At 42.5% G+C, this 24090-nt stretch overlaps 2 protein-coding genes across 7 annotated transcripts in view; one reads left to right on the forward strand and one right to left on the reverse strand.

The window, feature by feature from the left end:
- The window catches only part of Psme3ip1 (proteasome activator subunit 3 interacting protein 1), a 35543-nt gene extending 32652 nt beyond the window's left edge, over positions 1-2891 (reverse strand). For 2 of the 5 annotated variants that reach the window (XM_069992361.1, XM_069992359.1), the window contains exon 1: positions 2627-2891. The gene's annotated coding sequence lies outside the window, so the exon portion shown is untranslated. Of the gene's footprint in view, positions 1-2442 lie in introns of all 5 variants that reach the window. The other 3 variants (XM_069992358.1, XM_069992360.1, XM_069992362.1) reach the window with 2 other exon arrangements.
- A 17-nt stretch (positions 2892-2908) lies between these two features.
- Positions 2909-24090, forward strand: part of Rspry1 (ring finger and SPRY domain containing 1) — a 48402-nt gene continuing 27220 nt past the window's right edge. The window contains exons 1-2 of one of the 2 annotated variants that reach the window (XM_069992356.1): positions 2909-3100; positions 21130-21634. In XM_069992356.1, coding sequence (XP_069848457.1) covers positions 21285-21634 — 350 coding nt within the window. In that variant the 5' untranslated portion in view covers positions 2909-3100; positions 21130-21284. Of the gene's footprint in view, positions 3101-3381; positions 3400-21129; positions 21635-24090 lie in introns of those variants that run through there. The other variant, XM_069992357.1, reaches the window with a different exon arrangement.

The following is a 24090-nucleotide window of genomic DNA, read 5'->3' on the forward strand; positions in this document are numbered from 1 at the left end:
AAAGAAAAGACAAAAAAAATACAGTTAAAAAAAAAAAAAAAAAAAAAGCTTTGCATTATGCTAGTGAGCATTATGCTAATCAATTCAGGGTTGTTGTTTTGGTTTGGTTTGTACAGTGTTGGGGGTAAAATCCAGGGCCCAGAATACCCTAAACTAAGCTACTTCCCCAGCCAATTTTTGGTTTAAAAGGTACAATTAAATAAGCACAATACTCTCCTGGTAAGAGGAACTTTTGTAGCAAGAGAGGAACTTGCATTAGGTAAGACAAAAGGTTGGCATGTGAGTAATTGAAGGAAAAGTAGTAGAGTTAATGCTACAAGAGAAGTAGAAGCTAAGTACTAAGGAGTTCAGAAAATGAACATTAGAGGCTGAATGCTGACAGCAACGGTGACAATGCATACTGAAAAGCAGTGGGAGTTATTTGAAGAAAAATTCATTCTAGTGAAAACCAGGATGAGAAAACAATCTTTAAAATACGTTGTATAAAGGAGTGAAACAGAATACATTGAAGAATTAAGTGTTTTTAAAAGGTGATTAATAGCCAGTCTGGTCAAAAAGTCACTGAGACTCATCTCTAATTAATTACACACACACACACACACACACACACACACACAATGTTAGAAGTGGAGCTGTGGCTCAACTAGTACACGTACACACGTACACACGTACACACGTACACACGTACACACACACACACACACACACACACACACACACAATGTTAGAAGTGGAGCTGTGGCTCAACTAGTACAGCAATAGCCTTCAGCAAAAGAAGCTCAGGGACAGGGCCCAGGCCCAGGACTAGCACAAAAAAAAAAAGTGATGAATCAAAAGGCTTAATTTAGCTGTCCCAAAGGTATATTATACTATTATTGAGCCTATTGCTGAACCATGAACTTATTTTGTATGTGTGTCCCCATTTTGGGGGCCTGAATTCAGGGCCTTGCCCTATAGCTCAGCTTTTTTGCTCACGGCAGCTCTACCTTGAGCCACAACTCCAGTCATGCATTCTGATTGGAGTTGATTGGAGTTTCACACACTTTTCTGCCCCAGCTGGCTTCAAATCATGATCCTCCAGATTTCAGCCTCCTGAGAAGCTAAATTACAGGCCAGAACCATGCACTTAAAATTATCTTCTACTAGGTAGGTGGTTTTCCATTGCTGAAGCAGCAGCTTGACTCTAACCAAACATTAATTTTAGAAGGTAAAAGATTGATAACAAGGTAGAAGTCTGCACACAACTTTCCTTTCTTAAAACAGTGATAAACGTCCCTCAGGGCAAAGGCATTAAGAGTGTTGTTGGGAAAGATAAAACAAGCATAAATCTCTACTTTCAGACTTCTACAAGACCTTCACATGTCATTTCAAGGTCTACTTAAAACAGAAAGAAAGCTGCCTTTAACTCAATTCCTGGCATCAACGAAAAGTGTCCACACTGATTTAAAGATTTGGGAAGCGGTGATCTCCAAATCATTTCATGTAGACACATCAAAAAGCAAATAACTGGGGCTAGGAAGGTCGTTCAATGGTGCTTGTCTTGCATACATGAGGGCCTGGGTTCGATTCCTCAGCACCACATAAGCAGAAAAAGCCAGAAGTGGTGCTGAGGCTCAAGTGGTAGAGCGCTAGCCTTGAGCTGAAGAGCTGAGGGACAGCGCCCAGGCCCAGAGTTCTGGCCCCACAACCGACAAAAAAAAAGGCAAATAAACATAACTAATCTCACAGCTGCTACACACAAGAAGTCACTGGGAATTCTAACCGACAGATTCCCATTTGGCTTCCAGAATTCCATTCTGGACCCACTCATTACCTAAGGGCAGGGAGAGGAGAATCCTCTGTGGGTGGGGATAGGAAAATCCTCGTTTAAAAATAGAAGGGCACAGAAAATCTTGTCTCCATCTACTAATGTTTAAGAGCTGCTGCTATGATCAAACACGTCTCCCCTTTTCCCAACAGTGTGGACTGAAATTTCCAAGGACACCAATTCTCAAACGAGATCCCCCTCAACTCTCAGTTCATCTAAGCGTTCCGAAAACCCGACACACTAGCTTGGTTTTCTACTAAAAGAAAATGCACTTAAGCAGAGCAACTGGCACGTATTACCTACTAAAATGTGTTTCAATTACATTCTGGGATTCGACCAAGTCCATCCAACCAGGCGTCCCCCACCTCTCGCGATTACTGCGGAGTTGGGCAGGATGGCCCGACCTAGGCCAAGGGTGGAGAAAGCGGACCAGGGAACCTCCCACCACCACGACCCCGAGCCTTCCCGCGGGCTCCGGCGGCGGCGCTCAAACTGGGTCCCAGAAACTGTCGGGAGACGGAGGCGTGCAAGGACGGAAAGCACGCCTGGCCCTAACCCTAACCCTAGCCACAGTTCATCTCCTCAGCGAACAAGTCCAGGTTTCACCGCCGGTCCAGGACCCAGGCCGCACTCACCTACCAGAGCGAGAGTCCCTCACCTTGCTGGCGCCCACCCCAAATCGCCACTCGCTCTTTAAAAAGAAAAACGAAGAAAAACCAAAAAAAAAAAAAAAACCAGAAAGAAAAAGAGGGGGAAAGAAAAGAAGATAAGCCTTTGCTTTAGAATTTCTTTTGACCCTTCGGGCTTCCTGTTCCTCACCGCCACAACAAAGTTCCACCCCGCTTCCGGCGGCGAAACCCAATCCACAGCTCTCTTCCTCTCCGAGGGCGCGATGGAAATCCGGTGCCCCCAAACCGAGCCGGAGAAACTTGATTGGGCCATTCGCCTTTCAGCCAGGATAATTGGCCAGTTCACGCCTAAAGGGCGGGCCGGTCCGAGGTATCATGTGACACGATTCTTGAAAGGTGATTGGCTGTGAGAGGGGAGGGTTTGCCACAGAGGAATGGGCGTTTCCTAGGGGACTGAGGGAGGGCCGGGGCGGTACGAAGCGGGGGTGGGCCCTGCGCGTAATGGCAGCGCCGTGGCCTCGCGTCCATCTTTACCGCTCTCTTGGACCTGTCACAAAGGAGACGCAAAGCTGCCGCTGTCCCCTCCCTCCGGTGGGCCCGGGAGCTAGAGAAAGTCGGTGCCGCAGCCAGACCGCGCTGCTGTGGGAAGCCCTGTGGAGACGCGGTAGGAGGGGGAAGACCGAGGGCTTGGGGCGTCCGTGAGGGAGGGGAACCGCCGCTGGAACTGGGGGGCGGAGAGACCGGACTGGGCCCCTGGCGGGCTCCCGGACGGCGCCTGGGAGCGGGCGGCGCCGGACCGAGCCCGGGAAACCGCCGGGAAGCTCTCCACCAAGGCCCGCGCTGAAGCTGTCGGAAGAGCTTCCTGGAAGAGGGTGTTCCCCCTCGGGGGAAGGGAGGGGGGTCCTGACTGGAGGAGGTTCTTGGGGTCACCCTTCAGAGGAGGCTTCGGCTAACGGGGCTCAGGTGAGAGGCAGGTATCTCCGGGGAGGCTCCTAATGGAGAGGTGCTTCCCGGGACGGAAGGGACGGACGGGAGGACGCTTCGGGAGGATTTCCCTTTGTGGAGTTGGTGGCTTAGGTGGGCGACGGACCTGCCCCTCGGGGAGGTTTAGAAATGACTTGGGGGTCGGGAGAGGTGACCCAGAGAGCGGCTAAGGGGTGGGAGCCAGACCTAGCGGATTCTCCTACTCCGGAGGCCCGAGCGGAACGCCTGGCGGAGAGGAACCGGGGCTGTTGGGGGAAGAAGACAGCCCCATCCACTGGAAAGCGCGAGTGGGAAGGCGGTGAAAGGAAATGAGAATGGCCAGGTCCTTTCCTCCCTCCGGAGACCAACCAGGTGTCCCAGACACAGGATCCTGCTGCTTCTGGGCTTAGGGCCAGGGTGGGGCGGGGGCAGGCCATCCCACCAACAAACATCCTTACTCGCCTCCGGGTTAGACTTTCGGCCCTGCAGTTTGCCTCGATTTCCCTCCTGTTAGAGAACGAGAGGGCACTGCTGATCCACCGAGACTCTGAGCTCCTAAGTAAGTGGTCTAGCCTTCTGAGGTTGCTTCCCCAGGAGTGGGGAACTTCGAACTTTAAGAGGTTGCAACTTGTCTACTATTGATGGAGTCTAATCCTGAAGTTTTCCGAGCTCCTCACCTACCATCAGCTGTTGTTAATTAACCCTGTCGACTTCTTTCTATGAACTAGCTAACTCGGTGTGAGAAAGTACAAACTACAGTCTGTAGTGATGTGAAAGTAAGATGTTGTAATTGTATTACCAAACGGGCTTGCTGTTGAGGAATCGGAATGAAACCACTGAACTCTAAAGCATTATGTAGATGGAAGAGATTAGCAATAATACTGTCATTGATCACCTATAGAACACTGGGAGCCATATTGGCCTGAACGCTTCCAGATTTGCAGTTTCTTAGGTCCTTTTACAATCTAAACGGGGGATTTCAAACTCTGCTTCCATGTGGGCAGGGATTTCCAGTTTTTCTTCTCTTGAGTTTTAATTTACTTTGAACCTGTGATGGTGCTGGTAGGGAGTAAGTACTATATTATAATCTTTTCTTTCAGGAAGTTTTTCTCAGCTGAAATTTGCCTTCAAGTATTTGCCTTCTCAGAATTGTCAACACACACACACACACACACACACACTCAGAATTGTCAACACACACACACACACACACACACACACACACACACACACACACACACACACACACACACACACACACACACACACACACACACACACACACACACACACACACACACACACACACACACACACACACACACACACACACACACACACACACACCCTCTCCATCCATTCGTGTCTTTTGAATTATCACCAGGTAGTGAGCATCATGGTTCATGTGTGAACTTCTTCCCTCTATGAGTATATATTCCTTATGTGCTTGCCCTAGGTAGATGCTTTTAAATTTCTTCACTCCAAGGGTTCTCTTAATTGTTTACCTTACATACAGTTTGTATTTACTGAGATGATGTCCCTAATTATCAGATTACAAAATACATCTCTGCTATTTCACTAGTGTTTAGTGACATTTTAGAGCTGGTTTTCTCAAGATTGGGAAATTTGTGATTTTGAAGTGGAATTTTTAAAACACGGATCTGAATTTCCTGCTTTTATACTCTTATAGTCTATGGATTTTTTTTATTACTGTGGTGATTTTGTCAGCTTCCTGATTTCCCAGGATACAATATCCTGACCTACTACTTAATGTCTGTGTCCTGCTTTGTGCTGTTTTTACAAGTCCTTCCTCACTAGGCCTGGGCGCTGTCCCTCAGCTCTTCAGCTCAATGCTAGCACTCTACCACTTGATCCACAGCACCCACCCCTTCCCACTTTTTCTGCTTATGTGGTGCTGAGGAATTGAACCCAGGGCCTCATGCATGCAAGGCAAGCACTCTACCACTGAGCCACCTTCCTAGCCCCTTCTTTTTTTTTTTTTTTGTCTGTTCTCAATTATATTTTTAAGCTATTGATTATAGCTTATATGTTTCAGCATAATATGTGGACTTTTTCTGCTTTGTCAGCAAAATAACTTCAATTAGCCAGATCTAGGGAAAACAAAAATTAAGTACTTTGTCTAATAATGTTTTATTCTGTACAGAATAGGGAAGAAAACAATAATTCTGAAGTGTTTTAAGAATTTAATGAGCGAAATTGTTGTGCATTTCTGAAGTACATTTTCAGCAATCTGTTTCAACTCATTAGCTTAATTCAGCCTATCAAAGATTGTTTATCTTTTCTATAGTAATGAAATAACTTATTATAAGGAAGTGGGAAATTACATCTTTGAAAATACAACTTTCTCTGACACCATAGAACTTATGTAGCTTAGAGAAGTTATTAGGAATTCCCAAAGATAATAATCTGTATTTTGGAACAAGATCCTTATAAAGTAGAATATAAGCATTATAAGGATCTAAAAGCGGAAAGTCAAACAGTGCCCCAAATGAGAATCACAATAGAACCAGAGATCTAGTTCAAGAGTTACTTGGGACTGGGCGCCAGTGGCTCACGCCTATAATCCTAGCTAGTAAGGAGGCTGAGATCTGAGGATCATGGTTCAAAGCCAGCCTGGGCAGGAAAGTCCATGAGACTCTTATCTCCAATAAACCACCAGAGAACTGGAAGTGTCATTGTGGCTCAAGTGGTAGAGTGCTAGCCTTGTAAGAGCTGAAGAGCTAGGAACATCACCCAGGCTCAGAGTTCCAAGCCCCACTACTGACAACAAAGGTTACTTGAGTACAGTAAGCTATGGATTTAGTTTCTCTTCAAGCTTTTGGCATATTTAAGGCATTTGCCATTGAATTTAGATAGTTTTATTCTAGTATTCAAATTATAAAAATTGAAAAGCAGAATAGTCAAGAAGTAGTGGATGCCAAAACTTGGACCACCATCTTTAGAAAAAAACCTTTACAACCTCTACAACTTTTCAAGTGCAAAAGAATGATTATTTTCCCTTTGCACTAGTTACTCTGTTTTGTTGGTTGCAGGGCTTGAACTCAGGGCCTGGGTATTGTCCCTGAGCCTCTTTGTGCTCAAGGCTAGCACTCTACCACTTGAGCCACAGTGGCACTTACAGTTTTTGAGTGGTTTATTGGAGATAAGAGTCTCATAGGGACTTTTCTGCTTGGGCTGGCTAGGAACTATCATCCTCAGATATCAGCCTCCAGAGTAGCTAGGTTTAAAGGTATGAGCCACTGGTACCTAGCCATATTAGCTATTCTTTCAGCTATAAAGAAAAGCATTTTGAAATAGTTTTCCTGCCGACATTTATAACTATAACTACAAATGTGTCATGTTTTTCTCTCATCCATCCTAAAAGGTTAGTGGTTGCTGGTTTTCTATGTAAAAGCGGTAACTGCAGATAAATATGTGTTACATACAAGGTTAAAACAGGTAAAGTTATCTTGTAAACACTAGTGGGCTCTAAGAGAATATTCCCTTTTTTCTGTTTCTAAGCTTTGGGAGAACTAAGAAACTTTTTGAAATAGCAAGAATGGATGCACCCCTTAAGTTTGTTAAGGATTAAACTCAGTATGTAGCTTTCTTGCTACTTGAAATTGCAATTTTCCAGGAGTAATTTTGGGGATCCTATATACATCAGATAGAAGGTTTGAATTCCTTACTCAGCAAGTATATTATTACCTCACAATTTATTTTTTTATTTTTATTTTTTTTTGCCAGTCATGGTGCCTGAACTCTGGGCCTGGGCACTGTCCCTCAGCTCTTCAGCTCAAGGCTAGTGCTCTACCACTTGAGCCATAGCACCACTTCCAGCTTTTTCTGCTTATGTGGTGCTGAGGAATCGAACGCAGGGCCTCATGCATGCAAGGCAAGCACTCTAACACTGAGCCACCTTCCCAGCCCCTACCTCACAATTTAACACCTAGTTTCAGTGTTAGGTTTTTCCTACCTCTTCTACCTACTGAAGAATCAAGTTTCATCTCCTTTGTTCCTTAATGCAGTGATTCTTAAAATATGGCTTTGACTCCCACCCCTCCTCATGAGAAATATAGCTCATTTTTTCTTAGTTGCTTACTGCTTCATAGTTATTCATATGCACATATACCTAAGAGCTGCTTATTAATAAAGTATCAAATGAATTATTATAGATAACTAAAACACAGTGTTGGTTATCCAAAGCCAGCGATTAGAATTTACTGGCTATGTAATGCTTTCTTTCCTAGGCACTTATTTTAGGAAACTTGGCACCAGAGATGTATAGAATGGGGATTCCTGAAATATTAAGGGTGGGTGCTTAGTTTTGGGTCCATCATCCATATTGTCTTAAGATAATCTTGGTTTTCCATTATAATTCTTCATATTGTGATTCCTTGCTTTTTTTTTTATAAGACTTTGTTTAAATTCAGCTTTGTTTCAATTTGACTTATGAGCTTTTGGCAAATCTTTCATTATGTGAATGAGGATATTTCTGCCACTATAGTTTGGCATGCACATTAATAAGTGAATGTGTTGTGATGCAAATATAAGTCCTCTATTTCCCTTTTATCAATGCTAATGTATGTGGTCATCTAAAAACTTGCTTATTCTGAGAAATTTATGTTACTCAATCCTTTAATCCCCAAAAAGTTGGTTGAGGCCAGAGGTCTCCAAGTGTGCTTCATGTATTTATCTCCAGGCTTTGGTTAGGGAGTTGTGTATTGTCCATTGCTTCCCTCTTCCTGAACCCCCAACTTTGCCAAAAGCTTTTCCTTTTTGCAATATCTACCCATCTATCTTTTTTTCCCATCCAATGGTAACATCTTAGGTGTTTTAAGTGGTAAGTGTTCTGGGGACACTTTTTTTTTTTTTTTTTTTGGTGGGTGGTGGGACTTGTACTCGGTGCCTAAGCTCTGTCCCTCAGCTCTTCAGCTCAAGGTGAGTGCTCTACCACTTGAGCCACAGAGTCACTTCTGGTTTTCTGGTGGTTAATTGAAGATAAGAGTCTCACTGAGCTTTCCTGCCTTGGCTGGCTTTGAACCGTGATTCTCAGATCTCAGCCTCCTTAGTAGCTAGGATTACAAGTTCAGCCAATGGCGCCCAGCTTAGGGACACTTTTCTTTGTTTACATATTTTAGAATACATTTACTTAAAATCTTTTATTGACTACTATTAGGTATTAACAGATACCCAGTGGAGTATGTACTTGGTCGTTTTTAGAACATTTAAACAAATCTTGTTTGCTTTTCTTAATAGAATAAAGTTTTCAGTAGAAAAATCTTTATCCTTCACATTTTCAAGTATTTGTATAATACAACTATATGACTTCGTGTTATTTGATCTCCTGGGGAGGAAAACTCAAGTAGTATGTAATATTAACATTTGTTTTTCTCCCTTGACTGCAGATGTCATTAACACTTACCTCAGTTCTTCCTTGGGTTTCCTTTTTGGGGCCAAGGCAGATTTTTCAATCCTTGAGACTTTACCAGGAATTATTTATTCCTTCTCTCTTCTTCTTCTTCTCCTTCTTCTTCTCCTTCTTCTTCTTCTTCTTCTTCTTCTTCTTCTTCTTCTTCTTCTTCTTCTTCTTCTTCTTCTTCTTCTTCTTCTTCTTCTCCTCCTCCTCCTCCTCCTCCTCCTCCTCCTCCTCCTCCTCCCTCCTCCCCCCCCCTTTCTCTCTCATTTGTTTCTAGAAATTCCTTGTTCTATCCCAGCCCTAAATTTTTTATTTTTTTAATCATTGGCAGTTCTGGAATTTTTAAGTCAGGGTCTTGTGCTAGCTAGGCAAGTACTCTACTACTGTGTCATATTTCCCAGCCCTAAATGTTCCTTTTTCAATACTTTTTTTGAATGATAAAATGATTTGTTCTTTCTCCTTTGTACTGTTTCAGGTAAAGAATGTGTTTTGTACTTTTTTTCGGCCATAATATAAGTTTTTGGCCACTGCTACAATTTAAAAGCTCTCAGGGAACCTTTCTCCCTGCCCCCCAGAAAAATGAAAGTCCCTTCAAAAGTGTACTTTCTTAGGATGCTAGGGTTTGAACTCAGGGCCTTGTAGGCACCCTATACTTTAAGCCACACTTTAGTCCCAAAGGCATATTTTTTTTTTCTTAAACCAACTTCAGTAAGAAAGTATCAGAATCCTCCTGTGCTTCTCCTAGACTTCATGAAGGTTACAATTCAGAGGATAATAGTATCATATGTAATTTAAACCTCCTGGGCTCAATGTTATAGCAAATAGGTCATTTTGAACACCAGGTGCAAAGGCTCTTTCCTTTTTGTATGGGGGAGAAATTCCATCCTCAGTATTCCAAAAGGATTGGTTCCCAAAACTGCAGATAGCACAATCTACCATGCTTGAGTCCCTTATGTAAAATGGTGCAATATTTATATATAAACTGTGCACCTTTTCCCTCTTCTTTACACTATGTCTAAATTACTACTAATTAATGAAATGCAAATGCTGTATATTGGGAGGTTTTGGGGGGGCAGGGGAGTTTGCTGGTCCTAGGACTTGAACTCTGGGCTTAGGCTCTGTCCCTAAGCTTCTTTTATATAAGACTAATGTTCTACCACTTGAGCCACAGTGCCACTTCTGACTTTTTCTGAGTAGTTTATTGGAGGTAAGAGTTTCACGGACTTTCCTGCCCAGGCTAGCTTTGAACCATAATCCTTAGATCTCAGCCTCCTGAGTAGGTAGGATTATAAGGTAGGATTATAGGCAAGAGCCACTGACCCAGCTTATGCTATATTTTTTAAGAGAATAATGATCAAAAATAAGTCTGTACATGTTTAGTACATGTTGTTGTTTTTAAAATTATCTTTATGTAGTTGTCAAAGGAGTTTCAGTCATAATTTTTTGTATTTTTTTCAAATATTTTTAATTTATAGCTAGTGAACCTGTAAATTCAGAACCTGTGGATATGGAGGGCTGACTGTATTTCATTCAGTCTTTCCCTTCTCTCCTCCATGAACAAAATGCCAGATTCTTTAGAGCCAATATACAGAAACACCTGTTTCAACTGGCAAATGTACTCTTGAAATATGTCTATATTTCCTGTTGACATATTATAGTATCAAATAATCAGTCCTCTTGATTTCCATGTTTTCCTCCTTCTATTTTTAATCTTCAATAAGGAAATTACAGTCTGTGGGGCGGCCTGCAAGGTAGTTTCAAAGCAGATATGTTTCTGGATAAGTTCCCTAATTTCATAGGTTTTGAAGATACAGATGTGTGCATTTGAGAAAACTCAGAATATATAAGCTTTAAGATTTGCACATTTCACTATATGAAAATCATTGAGGTCTAGCTAGTGATAGATATGCTGAGTTATTTTGGGAAGGTACACTAAAGCCAGTAGTTTACTTTGAAATGCAATGAAAATTATATACATTGATAATGGAGATGAATAGATATAATAAAAATAAGCAAATATAATATTAATGGCAGGCTCTAGGTGACTTACGTGTAGATGTTTACTGTTCATAGTGAATTTTAATTTTACTGTATGATTGAAATTGTTCATAATAAAATAGTGGTGAGGCATTAAATATGACATCAGGTGCTATTGTAACATACTTGCTGTCTGAGGGAAAATCTGAAAACATTTTCCAGAAAAATCAATGATATATGGCTGCCATCTGTGCTGTTTGGTTTAGCCTTGGGTGGGGTGGAGGTGGAGATTGGGAAAAAGTACTACATCCTATAATGCTACTTGGAATGATGAGGTGAAGATTCTAGCAATAGTAATTTTGTGCCCAGTGTTAGTTTTTTCTTCCTTATGGTTATGCACTGAAGAAACTTCTCCCTTGAAAGTATAATCCTGAAGTCCTTTTTTCATGGAAAAGAAAGTTCTCTCTGTAACCGATGTGCTTAATAACCAAATGCAAGCAAATATTTGAAGAGATGAATCACTGATTCCTGGACCATTTGTTGGAGAGGGTTAGACCAGCTGGCCAGATGCCTGGGTGGTTAGCTAGCTGTGAGGGTAGAGGCTTGTGTTTTATTTTTTTTATTTTTTTTTTTGGTGGTGGGGGGTGGTCCAGTCGTGGGGCCTGAACTCTGGGCATGGGCGCTGTCCCTCAGCTCTTCAGCTCAAGGCTAGCGCTGTACCACTTGAGCCACAACGCCACTTCTGGCTTTTTTCTTTTTGCTTATGTGGTGCTGAGGAATCAAACCCAGGGCCTCATGCATGCAAGGCAAGAGCTCTACCACTGAGCCACCTTCCCAGCCCGAGGCTTGTGTTTTACACTGACAGCAAGTACCAGAACCTCACTGCTTTAGCAGAAGTTCACGGAGACTCTTAAGTTTGAGTTATTATTTCTGTCAGAGAAGTTTTGAAAATATAAAAATCTAATAAATTACAAACAATATAGAAAAGTGAATAATAATATTTCTTTTTTAAAAAGGAATTGGGTGGTATGTCTTCACAGTAGAATATTTTTCTAGCATACATGAGGCCTTGAGTTTGAGTCCCAGCACCCCCCCCCAAAAAAAAGCAGGAACAAAATAATAATGACACAGTTCAGTCAAGTGAGATGACTCAAACCTGTAATTCTAGCTACTTGGAAGATGGGTTGAGACATCACAGTTTGAAGCCAACGGGAGCATAAAAATTTACAATTCCATTTTACTTGATATCTGGGTGCAGGCTTCTTATCCCAACTACAAGGAAAGCACAATGGCCAGATGCAGTGGCACACGCCTGTTATCCCTAGTGACACAGGGAAGCACAAACTGGAGGATCTCAGCTGAGGCAAATCTAGACATAAAGTGAGATCCTGCCTCAAAAATAACCAAGGCTGAAAGAGGCTGGGAACATGGCTCAAGTGGTAGACCTCCACAGCGTAAGGCCTTAACTTCAACTCCCAAAACCATCAACTAATGATGATAATGATTACACAAGTTTTTTACTATTATTATTTTGGTGATACTGGAGTTTGAATTTATGGCCTCGTGCTTGCTAGACAGGCACTTCCACTACTTGAGCTAAGTCTCCAGACCTAATAATGCTATACTTAAAAATAATGTATGTGTAAAAGAAATGTTTACTTGTAATTATGATCTTGCAGCAAAATAGTTACCAATAATCTAATGGCTTTAGAAGTTTTGCTATTTAGATAGTCCACTAAATAATGACATGAGTCATAAAAATTGTCATTAAATCCATTGATGATTGTCTTGACCATAGATTTACACCTGATGTATTTACATAATTATGTATATTTAAATTATGTGAATAACTTTTTTTCACCTCTCAAAATTGACTTTATGAGCCGTTGCTGATTCTGTTTAATCTTCCAACCCTGGATTATACTATCTGTAAGCTGGCTACAGCATACATTCATAATGATGCTTCCTGCAATAGACATATGCAGCTAATTTTTATAGCATCTGTTACTTCTGTAGAACAATGTTTTATTGTGACATGTTCAGATGTAAATATTATTCACTTTGTTGCTATGTGTTGTACATCTAACTAATGGATACTATTCTCCAGTAGTTATTTTGGTCAACATCTTCAAAGGTAGTTTCCATTCATGTTTCCAGGAAGGGTTATCAACATTTTTGGACCCTATAAAAAAATCACCCTTTAAGCCAGGTGTAGGTGGCTCATGCCTGTAATCCTAGCTAATCAGGAGGCTGAGATTTGAGGATCACGGTTCAAAGCCAGCCAGGGCAGGAAACTCTGCGAGACTCTTTTTTTTTCTTTTTTCTTTTTTTTTTTTGTCGGTCGTGGGGCTTGAACTCTGGGCTTGGGCGCTGCTCTTGTGTTCTTCAGCTCAAGGCAAGTGCTCTACCACTTGAGCCACAGCACCACTTCCGGTTTTCTAGCAGTTTATTGGAGATAAGAGTCTCACAAACTTTCCTGCCCAGGCTGGCTTTGAACCGCGATCCTTAGATCTCAGCCTCCTGAGTAGCTAGGATTGAGCCACCAAGAGCCTGGCTCTCTATGAGACTCTTATCTCCAATAAACCATTCAGAAAACCAGAAGTGGCACTATAGCTCAAGTGGTAGAGCACTTGCCTTGAGCTGAGGGCTGAGGGACAGTGCTCAGGCCCAGAGTTCAAGCCCCATGACACACACACACACACACACACACACACACACACACAATCACCCTTTAGAGCACTTGCCTTGAGCTGAGGGCTGAGGGACAGTGCTCAGGCCCAGAGTTCAAGCCCCATGACCGACACACACACACACACACACACACACACACACACACACACACACACACACACACACACACACACACACACACACACACACACACACACACACACACACACACACACACACACACACACACACACACACACACACACACACACACACACACACACAATCACCCTTTAGCATCTCAGTGTGTCCCTTCCTGTAGTCAGTTGGTCCTATTAGTTATGCCAGGTTCTGTGGTTAAGTACTATAACAAATTTTCAGACCTGGCTGCCATCAGAATCACCTGAGAAGCTTTTAAGAGAACCCAGGCTTGGCAATACCCTGGATTCTGGTTGTGTTGGAGCTATACTATGAGGTAAGAACTATGAATATCTCTGCTTTATAAACTGTATAACAGGTTGATTAGGATGTATAACAGTAAACAGTAGAGCTAGAACTTGTACCATGTCTGATTGTAAAGCTCGTTCTGTAGTTGGCTTCTGACATCCTGTGGAAATACTGTAAACTCAGTCCTGAAAATGGTCATGTTAGGTGTAGGTGGCTCACTCCTGTAATCCTAGCTACTCAGGAGGCTGATATCTGAGGATCATGCAGCCCAGGGAGGAAAGCCTATGAGACTCTTATCTTCAATTAACCACCAAAAAGCTAGAAGCAGAATTGTGGCTCAAGCGATATAGTACTGCAAAAATAAAAAATAAAAATAAAAAGGAAAATGGGACACTGTTTTTTTGTTTGTTTGTTTGTTTTTGGTCAGCGGTGGGGTTTGAACTCTGGGCCTGGGTGCTTTCCCTCATCTTTTAAGCAAAAGGTAAGCACTCTACCACTTGAGCCACAGCGCCACTTCTGGTTTTCTGGTGGTTTATTGGAGATAAGATTCTCATGGACTTTCCTGCCTTGGCTGGCTTTGAACCTTGATCCTCAGATCTGAGCCTCCTGAGTAGCTAAGATTAGGAGTGAGCTATCTACACCTGACATGACCATTTTCAGGACTGAGTATCTAAGATTACAAGTGTGAGCCACCAGGGCCCAGCCTGCTTTTTTTTTTTTTTTAATGAGATAAAAGGAAGTTGTTTTTGTATTTATTTAGCCTTATTATCCAATTGGTAATTTGTTAAATATCATGAGAGTACTATTGTGTTGGTATACTTCATTAGTCTCAGGAAGTTCATAAATTTAAACCCAGTCTGGACTACATAACAAGACACTGTTAAGGGGGACAAAGAGAAGTATTTTAAGTAGCCACCCTTTCAAAGGAGGAAGAGAAAGAGGGGGGGGGAGGAGAAGGAGAGGGAGGGGAAGAAAGAAAGGGAAAGAAAGAAAGAAAGAGAAAGATGGAAGGAAAGAACGAAAGAAAAAGGAAGAAGGGGGGGAGGTGGTGGCAACTATGTGGGGGTTTTTTTGTTTGTTGTTTTGTTTTGCCAGTCCTGGGGCTTGAACTCAGGGCCTATTTTCTCTGAGCTTTCTCTGAGCTTCTCTGTGTTCAAGGCTAGTGCTCTACCACTTGGGACACAGTACCACTTCTGGATTTTTCTGTTTTATGTGGTACTGAGGAATTGAACTCAGGGTTTCATGAATGCTAGACAAATATTCCACACTAAGCCACATTCCCAGCCTGAAGTTATATGGTTTCAGTTCTGATAAATCCAGAGGATCATATCCTTTGTGCATCCTTTGTGCCCTGCCTATGGCAGTCATCCTCAAGCATTCTTTGCCCATTTTGGAAATTCTGAAGGTAATAGTTCGTGTTTTGGGGTGTTTCATAGGCTTTCCCCTGTGTAATACCTCAGGGATTCCACTACCTCATAATACTCTTCTTTTATCTGGTCTTTACATTTTATCTTGTTGAAAGAGACTTGTTTTAAAGTATGTGAAAACTTCTTGTCAGAGTGGGTGTCATGAGTTTGTAGTCTTGGCTACTTGAGAGGCTGAGGCAAGATAATTACTTCAGTAAAACTCTATCTAGTGAGCAAGAGGTACTGAGTTCAAAACTCAGTACTAGAGGGAAAATTAATGATTCTGTATTCTATTGATATGTCTTAGCAAAAAATGTTTTAAGTAGGATAAAATTGAGATATAGAGAAAATTGAGATCCTCTTCACATGCATACTCAACAAAGTGATCCTCTTCTTTTTTTTCTTTTTTTTTCCCCTATGCCACTGAATTTTGAACTCAGGGCCTTGAGCTTGAACTCCTGGACTTAAGTGATCCTCTTTGTTTGTTGTTAAGTATTTTGAATAACTTAATGTAGCTTAATTCTCTTGACATTAAACTCTATGTAATCCCCTGTCTTCTCTTGAGCTCACCTTAACATTCTCATATCATTGCTAGTTGTTTTTAATATCTGCTTTCTCCTAAGATGTCTAGATGGATTGAATCTATTGTTTGCATCTCCTATCCCATCCTGCTTCCCATACTGATGTGTGGAAAGGCTCTGACATATTAGAGAAGCCAGTGGAACCCGCTCTGCCCTCAATGTTGAGCATAGTCCTGGGCCCTCACCATGGGGAAGGAGTTTGGAACCTGAGAGCGCTTCCTCAGAGGGCAAAAGCATTCCTCGGGAATTCCTTTATATTATTGGACCTTGGACTACTGCCTTCCACTATCTCCAGTGTGTTAGTTGGTTTAGCCACAGATTAGAAATATATGGAGCTATTTTTTTTATTAGCGTCAATTATTTGTATAAAATAATGGGTTTTATTGTAACATGGTGGGTAAAATATGATTGCGGCATGATGGCTCATACCTATAATTCTAGCTATTTAGGAGGCAGAAATCAGAAGGATCAGGATTCAAAGCCAGCCAGACAAAAAGATAGCTATACCCCACCTCAATTTTTTTTTTTTTTTTTGGTTGGTTGTGGGGCTTGAACTCTGTCTGGGCTTGGGCGCTGTCCCTCAGCAATTTATCTCAAGGCATGCGCTCTACTGCTTGAACCACAGCGCCACTTGGCTAATTGGAGATAAGAGTCTCACGGCCTTTCCTGCCTGGGGATGGCTTTGACGGGAGATCCTTAGATCTCAGCCTCCTGAGTAGCTAGGATTACAGGCGTGAGCCACCAGCGCCCAGCCCCACCTCAATTTTTAAAAAACAAGCAAACAACCTTTGCAGTCCTTCTATTCATATTTCCCAAGTAGCTGGGTTTAGAAAAGGATTGCAATTCAGGCCTGCCCTGAACTGCAAAAATAATAATTTTTAAAAAGCCAACCTTATCAGAAAAATAATCAAACCAATAAAGCTAGAGCATGGTTTAGGTGCCTTCCTAGCAATTATAAGGCCTTGGGTTCAATACCCAGTCTCCAATTTTTTATTTTTATTTATTTTTTATTTTTATTTTTTGTTGGTTGTGGGACTTGAACTCTGGGTCTGGGTGCTGTCCCTCAGCTTTTCAGCTCAAGGTGAGTGCTCTGCCATTTGAGCCATAGTGCTACTTCCAGTTTTCTGATGGTTTATTGGAGATAAGAGTCTCATAGACTTTCCTGCCTGGGCTGGCTTTGAACCGTGAGCCTCAGATCTCAACTTCCTAAGTAGCTAGGATGACAGGTGTAAGCCACCAGCACCCAACATTCCTTTTTTTTTTTTTTTTTTTGGTGAGTCATGGGGCCTGAACTCTGGGTCTGGGTGCTGTCCCTTAGCTCTTCAGCTCAAGGCTAGCGCTCTACCACTTGGCTTTTTTTTTTTTTGCTTATGTGGTGCTGAGGAATTGAATCCAGGGCCTCATACATGCAAGGTAAGCACTCTACCAGTGAGCCACCTTCCCAGCCTTCCAATTTTTTTTATAAGATCTTAAAAATTAATAACTTTCCAGACACACTGGTAGCTTATGCCTGTATTCCTAGCCGCTCAGGAGGCTGAGATCCGAGGATCATGGTTCAAAGCCAGCCCAGGCAGAAAAGTCTTATCTCTAGTTAACCCCCAAAAAGCTGGAAGTGGAGCTGAGGCTCAAGTGGTAGAGTACTAGCCTTCAACAATATAGCTCAGGGATAGTGACCAGGTCTTGAGTTCAAGCTCACATGTACACACACACACACACACACACACACACACTGCTAGCTGGTACACACGCACATGCGCGCGCGCACACACACACACACACTCTCTCTCTCTCTCTCTCTCTCTCTCTCTCTCTCTCTCTCTCTCTCTCTCTCTCTCTCTCTCTCTCTCTGCTAGCTGGACACCAGCGGCTCAAACCTATAATTCTAGCTATCCTGAGATCTGAGGATCAAGATTCTAGCCGCCCTGGGAAGACAAATCCCATAGATTGTTAATCTCCAGTTGATCAACAAATAGCCAGAAGGAAAGATGTGGGGTAGCTCAAGTGGTAGAGTGACAGCCTTAAGTTAAAAAGCTAATAAGCAAGAGTACCAAGCCCTGAATTCAAATCTTAATACTGTCACATTAAAAAAAAGGGGGGGGGGGAGGATGAGAGAAATGAAGGAAATGAAGGGAAGGGGGAAGAGAAGAAGAAAAAGAAAGAATGTGATATGTTAAGCTTTCAAGGAGGGGCCTGGGAAGATGGCTCAGTGGTAGAGTGCTTGCCTTGCATGCATGAGACCCTGGGTTCAATTCCTTTAGTGCCACATAAGCAGTAAAAGCTGTAAGTGGCGCTGTGGCCTAGTGATAGAGTGCAAGATTTCAAGGAAGTACTTAAGTGGCATAATTGCCTGAGCTACTAGCCAGCCATAGGCCTGCCAGAAAACCTTTCATGTAAATCATCTTAGCAGTGCCTATCTTTGTAAAATCTGAGAAGGTCCAGAGCATTGTATTTGTTGTAATCTCAGCACTCAGGTGCTGAGGCAGGAGGATGAGATTACAAGTGTATCTCACCATGTTGGTTTTAGAACATGGGTACTTAAATGTTGCTTTGTGGTCTGTTACAAAAACCAGCATAACTTATAAGATTAATAAAAATTTATGCCATAGACCCTTTTAACATATAGTTATTTCTGGTCTCGTCTCAATCTTTTTGTTTTTTTGTTTGTTTGTTTGGGGTTTTTTTTTTTTGTCTTTTTTGGGTCTGGTTGTGGGACCTGAACTCTGGGCCTGGGCGCTGTCCCTCAGCTCTTCAGCTCAAGGCTAGCGCTCTACCATTTGAGCCACAGCGCCACTTCCTGCTTTTTTCTTTTTGCTTATGTGGTGCTGAGGAATTGAACCCAGGGCCTCAGGCATGCAAGGCAAGCGCTCTACCACTGAGCCACCTTCCCAGCCCCTTGTCTCAATCTTTTTAAGCATTTAAGTCTCTCGGTTGCTACTATCTGGAAGAAATGATGTGCTTGTGCCTGCAGTAGATGTCATTTATTTGAATTCTTTGCTGGATTTGAATGTGTTCTCCCTTCCTTGCCTAGACCTCTACCTTTATTCATTCTTTTTGTTGTTGCCAGAGCTGAGGACCCAACTCAAGGCCTTGCGTTTGCCAGGCAAGTGCTCTTCTGCTGAGCTAAAACCCCCAGCCCCAATATACTCATTCTTTTAAGTGCAACCTCTAAACTTTAAAAGACAGCCTCACTGGTTTGGAGGAACTAAGAAGGTCCATAGGGGTTCAGCCTCTGCTCTCTTGGTAGTCTGGGGGAAGATATCTATTTCCTTTCTCCTCTCGTTTATTCCCTCCCATTCCTTTATGCTAAATTGTATTTTTTACATACATAGTTACTCGTATGTGTATATATTTACATATGTGAATATGTATATATACATACATGTATAGACTTCTGTTTTTGGTCCATGGTGGGGCTTGAACTCTGGGCTTGGGCACTGTCCCTGTGCTCTTCAGCTCAAGGCAAGTGCTCTACCGCTTGAGCCACAGCGCCACTTCTGGTTTTCTGTTGGTTTATTGGAGATAAGGGTCTCATAGACTTTCGTGCCTGGGCTGGCTTTGAACTGCGATCCTCAGATCTCAGCCTCCTGAGTAGCTAGGATTACAGGCGTGAGCCACTGGCACCTGGGTCAAGTATAGACTTTTCATATCTCCCATATCCCTTCCTCTCCTTCTTCTGATTCTCCCCTATAAGTAGAAGCTGGGAAAATGCTATGAATCCATCCAGAATAATGGAATAATTTTTCTCTTCTAATCCCACTAAGTTATAAATGTTATTTACATCTAATCTTGATCAAGTGCTCAGGACATAAGGAATTAGTTGTCTGTTCTTTATATGTGCTAGCTTGCAAATGTCAGCATGATTCTTTAAATATAATTTTATTGTTTTTAAGGTGTTCTACAGAGGGGTTACTATTTCATAAGTCAGGTAATGCGCACAGTTCTTTTTGGACAATGTCACCCCTTCCTTGGCTTTTCCCCGTTTCCTCCTCCTGTCCCTGCCCACAAGTTGCATAGTTCATTTCCCACATATACTGAATATCAGGGCTGTCAGCATGATTTTTTTACTTTTTGCTACCAGCCTTATGCCTTGTCTGCTACTTCTAAGTCTTTCCTTCTTTCCAGACTTAAGCCAATTTTCCTAGCTCAGTGGGTTTAGGATAAGTGACTATGTGGGATGAGAATAGCCCCACATGAATTCAGAGGGCAGGGAACTGTGCCTTCGTTGTCTTTGTTCTTCTGCTCCCTGCCTGGTGTTTTGCACATAGTTCTTAGTATTTTTAGACAAAAATAATGGTTGCATCTTATTCTTGTAGCAGTCACAGACATGCTGTGCAGCAAACTGATCATCATGAGAATGAAGCTTTGTGATAAGAATTTGTGTTTCCCAGTGTCTTGTGTCCCTACAGGAAAACTTTGTAACAATTGGATGATTTCTGTAAATTCTTGGATAAGCCTCCTTTGAGGCTTGTGTTTCTGCACAGATAGAAAGATACATCACTACAACATTTGCTCATGTTTATAAACACTGATTGGAACTCCTGATTGGTTTACAAGGACATGGTTTAGCAGTCACATTTATTTATTTATTTATTTATTTTTCCAGTCTTGGGGCTTGAACTCAGAGCCTGGACTCTGTCCCTGAATCTTTCTGTGCTCAAGGTTTGCACTATACCACTGGAGCCACAGCACCACTTCCAGCTTTTTCTGGTACTGAGTAATCAAACCCAGGGCTTCTTGCATTCTAGGCAAGCACTCTGCCACAAGGTACATTACCAGCCCTACCAGCCAACTTTATAATATAGTGATTAAAAGGAACTGGTTGGCCTGGCCTGTAATCCTAGCTATTCAGGAGGCTGAGATCTGAGGATCATGGTTCAAAGCCAGCCCAGGCAGCAAAGTCCATGAGACTCTTATCTCCAATAAACCACTAGAAGACCGGAAATGACACTGTGGCTCAAGCGGTAGAGTGTTGCCTTGAGCTGAAGAGCGCAGGGACAGCACCCAGGCGCAGAGTTCAAGCCCCATGACCGACCAAAAAAAAAGAAAGGAATTGGTTGGTTGGTCGGTCATACTGTAATCCAAAAATATCTCTTCGGGTTGGAAACCTATAAAGCAACCAAAGATGATTCTTAGTTGTAATCTGAAGACCTATAAGCAAAACTAGGAAAGTTTGTATAATTGAGTGGCCAAGAATCTTCTATTCATTTTTCTTTTCTTCCCTTTCTTACAGAATTCCCAGTGGATGACCAGCATTCCCTGTAGCTGATAATGTTGAAGATCAACTCTGCAGCTTTCTTTGGAATTCAGTTTTTAAACACGAATAGAATGCAAGTTCCTCAACTCCAGATTATGAAAACAGTACTTGGAAAACTGAAAACTATCTAAATGATTGTCTTTGGTTGGGCCGTGTTCTTAGCGAGCAGAAGCCTTGGCCAGGGTCTGCTGTTGACTTTTGAGGAGCACATAGCCCACCTATTGGGGACTATAGGTGCCACTACTACCATGGGCAATTCCTGTATCTGCCGTGATGACAGTGGAGCAGAAGACAGTGTTGACACCCACCAGCAGCAGGCCGAGAACAGTGCAGTCCCCACTGCTGACACAAGGAGCCAACCTAGAGACCCTGTTCGGCCTCCTAGGAGGGGCCGAGGACCCCATGAGCCAAGGCGAAAGAAACAGAATGTGGATGGCCTAGTGCTGGACACATTGGCGGTTATACGGACTCTAGTTGACAAGTAAGTATCTGCTGATTCAATGCCGCCTCCAGTGTACCGGAAATGTTCTGCTAGGAGCCTCAACTTCTGGACTTCTCCAGTTCATTCAGGATGTATTCGTCAAACCTTGTGCTCATAGTCCAAAGGAAAATATTTCTTCCCTGTGGTAACAGAGTAAATGATAAGATTTGATGTTTTCCCTTCTACCACCTACTACTGTGTGCAAATGTCAAAACATTTTGGTAGCAGAAAATGCCAAGTAAAACTATCTCTAGTAGGGAATTTAGTAAATACAGAGTGGTTGTGATGCCAGCTACAATGGGAAGTAGTTTTATGTCTGCCTATTCCACGGACAGTCATCATGAATTGTCTTACCAAGGGCATGTTTAGATGCAGCTTTTGTTGACAGTTATGTACCAAGGGTCAGGAAACTTTTTCTTCTCCCCCTCCCATGCCTGCCCCCACCACACCCTGTTCTCCTGTTTTAGTATTTGTTTTTCGTTGTTTCTTTTTAGATGGTAAGTTTGAACTCAGGGACTTATGGATAAGCCACACCTGCTCATTTTTGACACTGGTTATTTTTGAGATAGGGTCTCAATTCCTGCCTTGGACAAACTTGGGCTGTGATCCACCTATTTTAGGCTTCCAATATAACTGGGATGACAGATATGTGTTACCAGGCTCAGATTCTGCTGTTGAAATGGAATCCTGTGATCCTTTCTGCCTGGGCTAGCCTGGTACTACCATTCTTCCAATATCAATCTCCCAAGTAGTGAAGATTACAGGCATGAGCCCCTGGTTCCCAACTCTGCTTTAATATTTATTTGGCCTCTTAGATCCATTGTGGGAGCTTGTAAATTGAAACCACAGGGCATACCTGAACTTGTGTTGTCTCTCCCCTGGTTTGTATAACTCAGGAAAAGTAAATCTCAGATTAAATAACAGTGAAATTAAAGGGCATTATTCAAGTTGAAAAAACAGATTAACTTAAGTTTGTTTGGAAAGTAAGGGCATAAATTTTAGGACCATCATGGACCTGAGTTCACCACTGGGCCTGCACTTACTAGCTGCATGACATTGGGAAGAACTTCTTAGCCCTCAGAGCCCTCTTCTATAAAATGGAAATTATGCTTTTCATAAGAGAACTACAGTGAGATAATGGTGTACAATAGTTACTCAATAGATAGCAGTACATTTTTTAAAAGTTATTTCTGGGGCTGGGAAGATGGCTCAGTGGTAGAGTGCTTGCCTTGCATGCCTCTGAGGCCCTGGGTTCGATTCCTCAGCACCACATAAGCAAAAAGAAAAAAGCTGGAAGTGGCGCTGTGGCTCAAATGGTAGAGCGTTAGCCTTGAGCTGAAGAGCTGAGGGACAGTGCCCAGGCCCAGAGTTCAGACCCCACGACTGGACTCAAAAAAAAAACAAAAAAAGGGGTTGGGAAGGTGGCTCAGTGGTAGAGTGCTTGCCTTGAATGCATGAGTCCCTGGGTTCAATTCCTCAGCATCACATAAGCAGAAAAAGCCAGAAGTGGCGCTGTGGCTCAAGTGGTAGAGCGCTAGCCTTGAGCTGAAGAGCTGAGGGACAGCACCCAGGCCCAGAGTTCAGGCCCCACAACTGGACCCCCCAAAAAAAAAAAAAGTTATTTCTGGATTAATTTTGGTTTAGACCTTGCTAGTAAATTTCAGATGATTTGATAATCATACTAACAAAAGTTTGTTCTTTGGGACTGGGAAGGTAGCTTAGTGGTAGAGCTCTTGCCTTGCATGCATGAGGCCCTGGGTTCGATTCCTCAGCACCACATAAGCAGGGGGAAAAAAAAGCCGAAGTAGCACTGTGGCTCAAGTGTTAGAGTGCTAGCCTTGAGGTGAAGAGCTGAGGGACAGTGCCCAGGCCCAGAGTTCAGGCCCCACGACCGAACCAAAAAAAAAAGTTTGTTTTGTTCTTCAAAAATTCTAACATAAGGCCAGATGCCAGTGGCTCACGCCTGTAATTTGATTTAATCTATTAAATTTATAGGGTTATTAAGACAGGATATGAAAGATAAAGCAGGTGAGTTCAGACAAAGTACACCTAAATGTGTTACCTATGCTGATATCGAAACTTATTGCAGTACTACGGTTTGAGCTCAGGTTCTTAAACTTACCAGGCAGGTGGTCTACTATTTAAATACACCACACCCCTTGCTCCAGACGGACTACTCATAATAGATTTGAATTGTTTTCCTCACTAGTTATGTGTATCTACATGCTGTGCTCACTTGAAGGAGCCGATGCACTCCCTCCACCTCTGAGTAACCTTATAATTGACTGCTAGTTCTAAGCTCCCAACCCACAGTAAAAAGCTCAGTTCTATGTGCATAGTTTTCTTTGACTTTTTTTGACACTGGAAATTTGTGCCTCATACCACTTGTAATACAGGTTATCATTCGTAGTTTTTCCAGCTCCTTTCTCTGAGAGGGGAACCATGCCCCAGCATCA

The sequence above is a fragment of the Dipodomys merriami genome, unplaced genomic scaffold, assembly GCF_024711535.1.
Source record: "Dipodomys merriami isolate MVZ:Mamm:240054 unplaced genomic scaffold, mDipMer1.0.p SCAF_41, whole genome shotgun sequence".
Lineage (NCBI taxonomy): Eukaryota > Metazoa > Chordata > Mammalia > Rodentia > Heteromyidae > Dipodomys > Dipodomys merriami.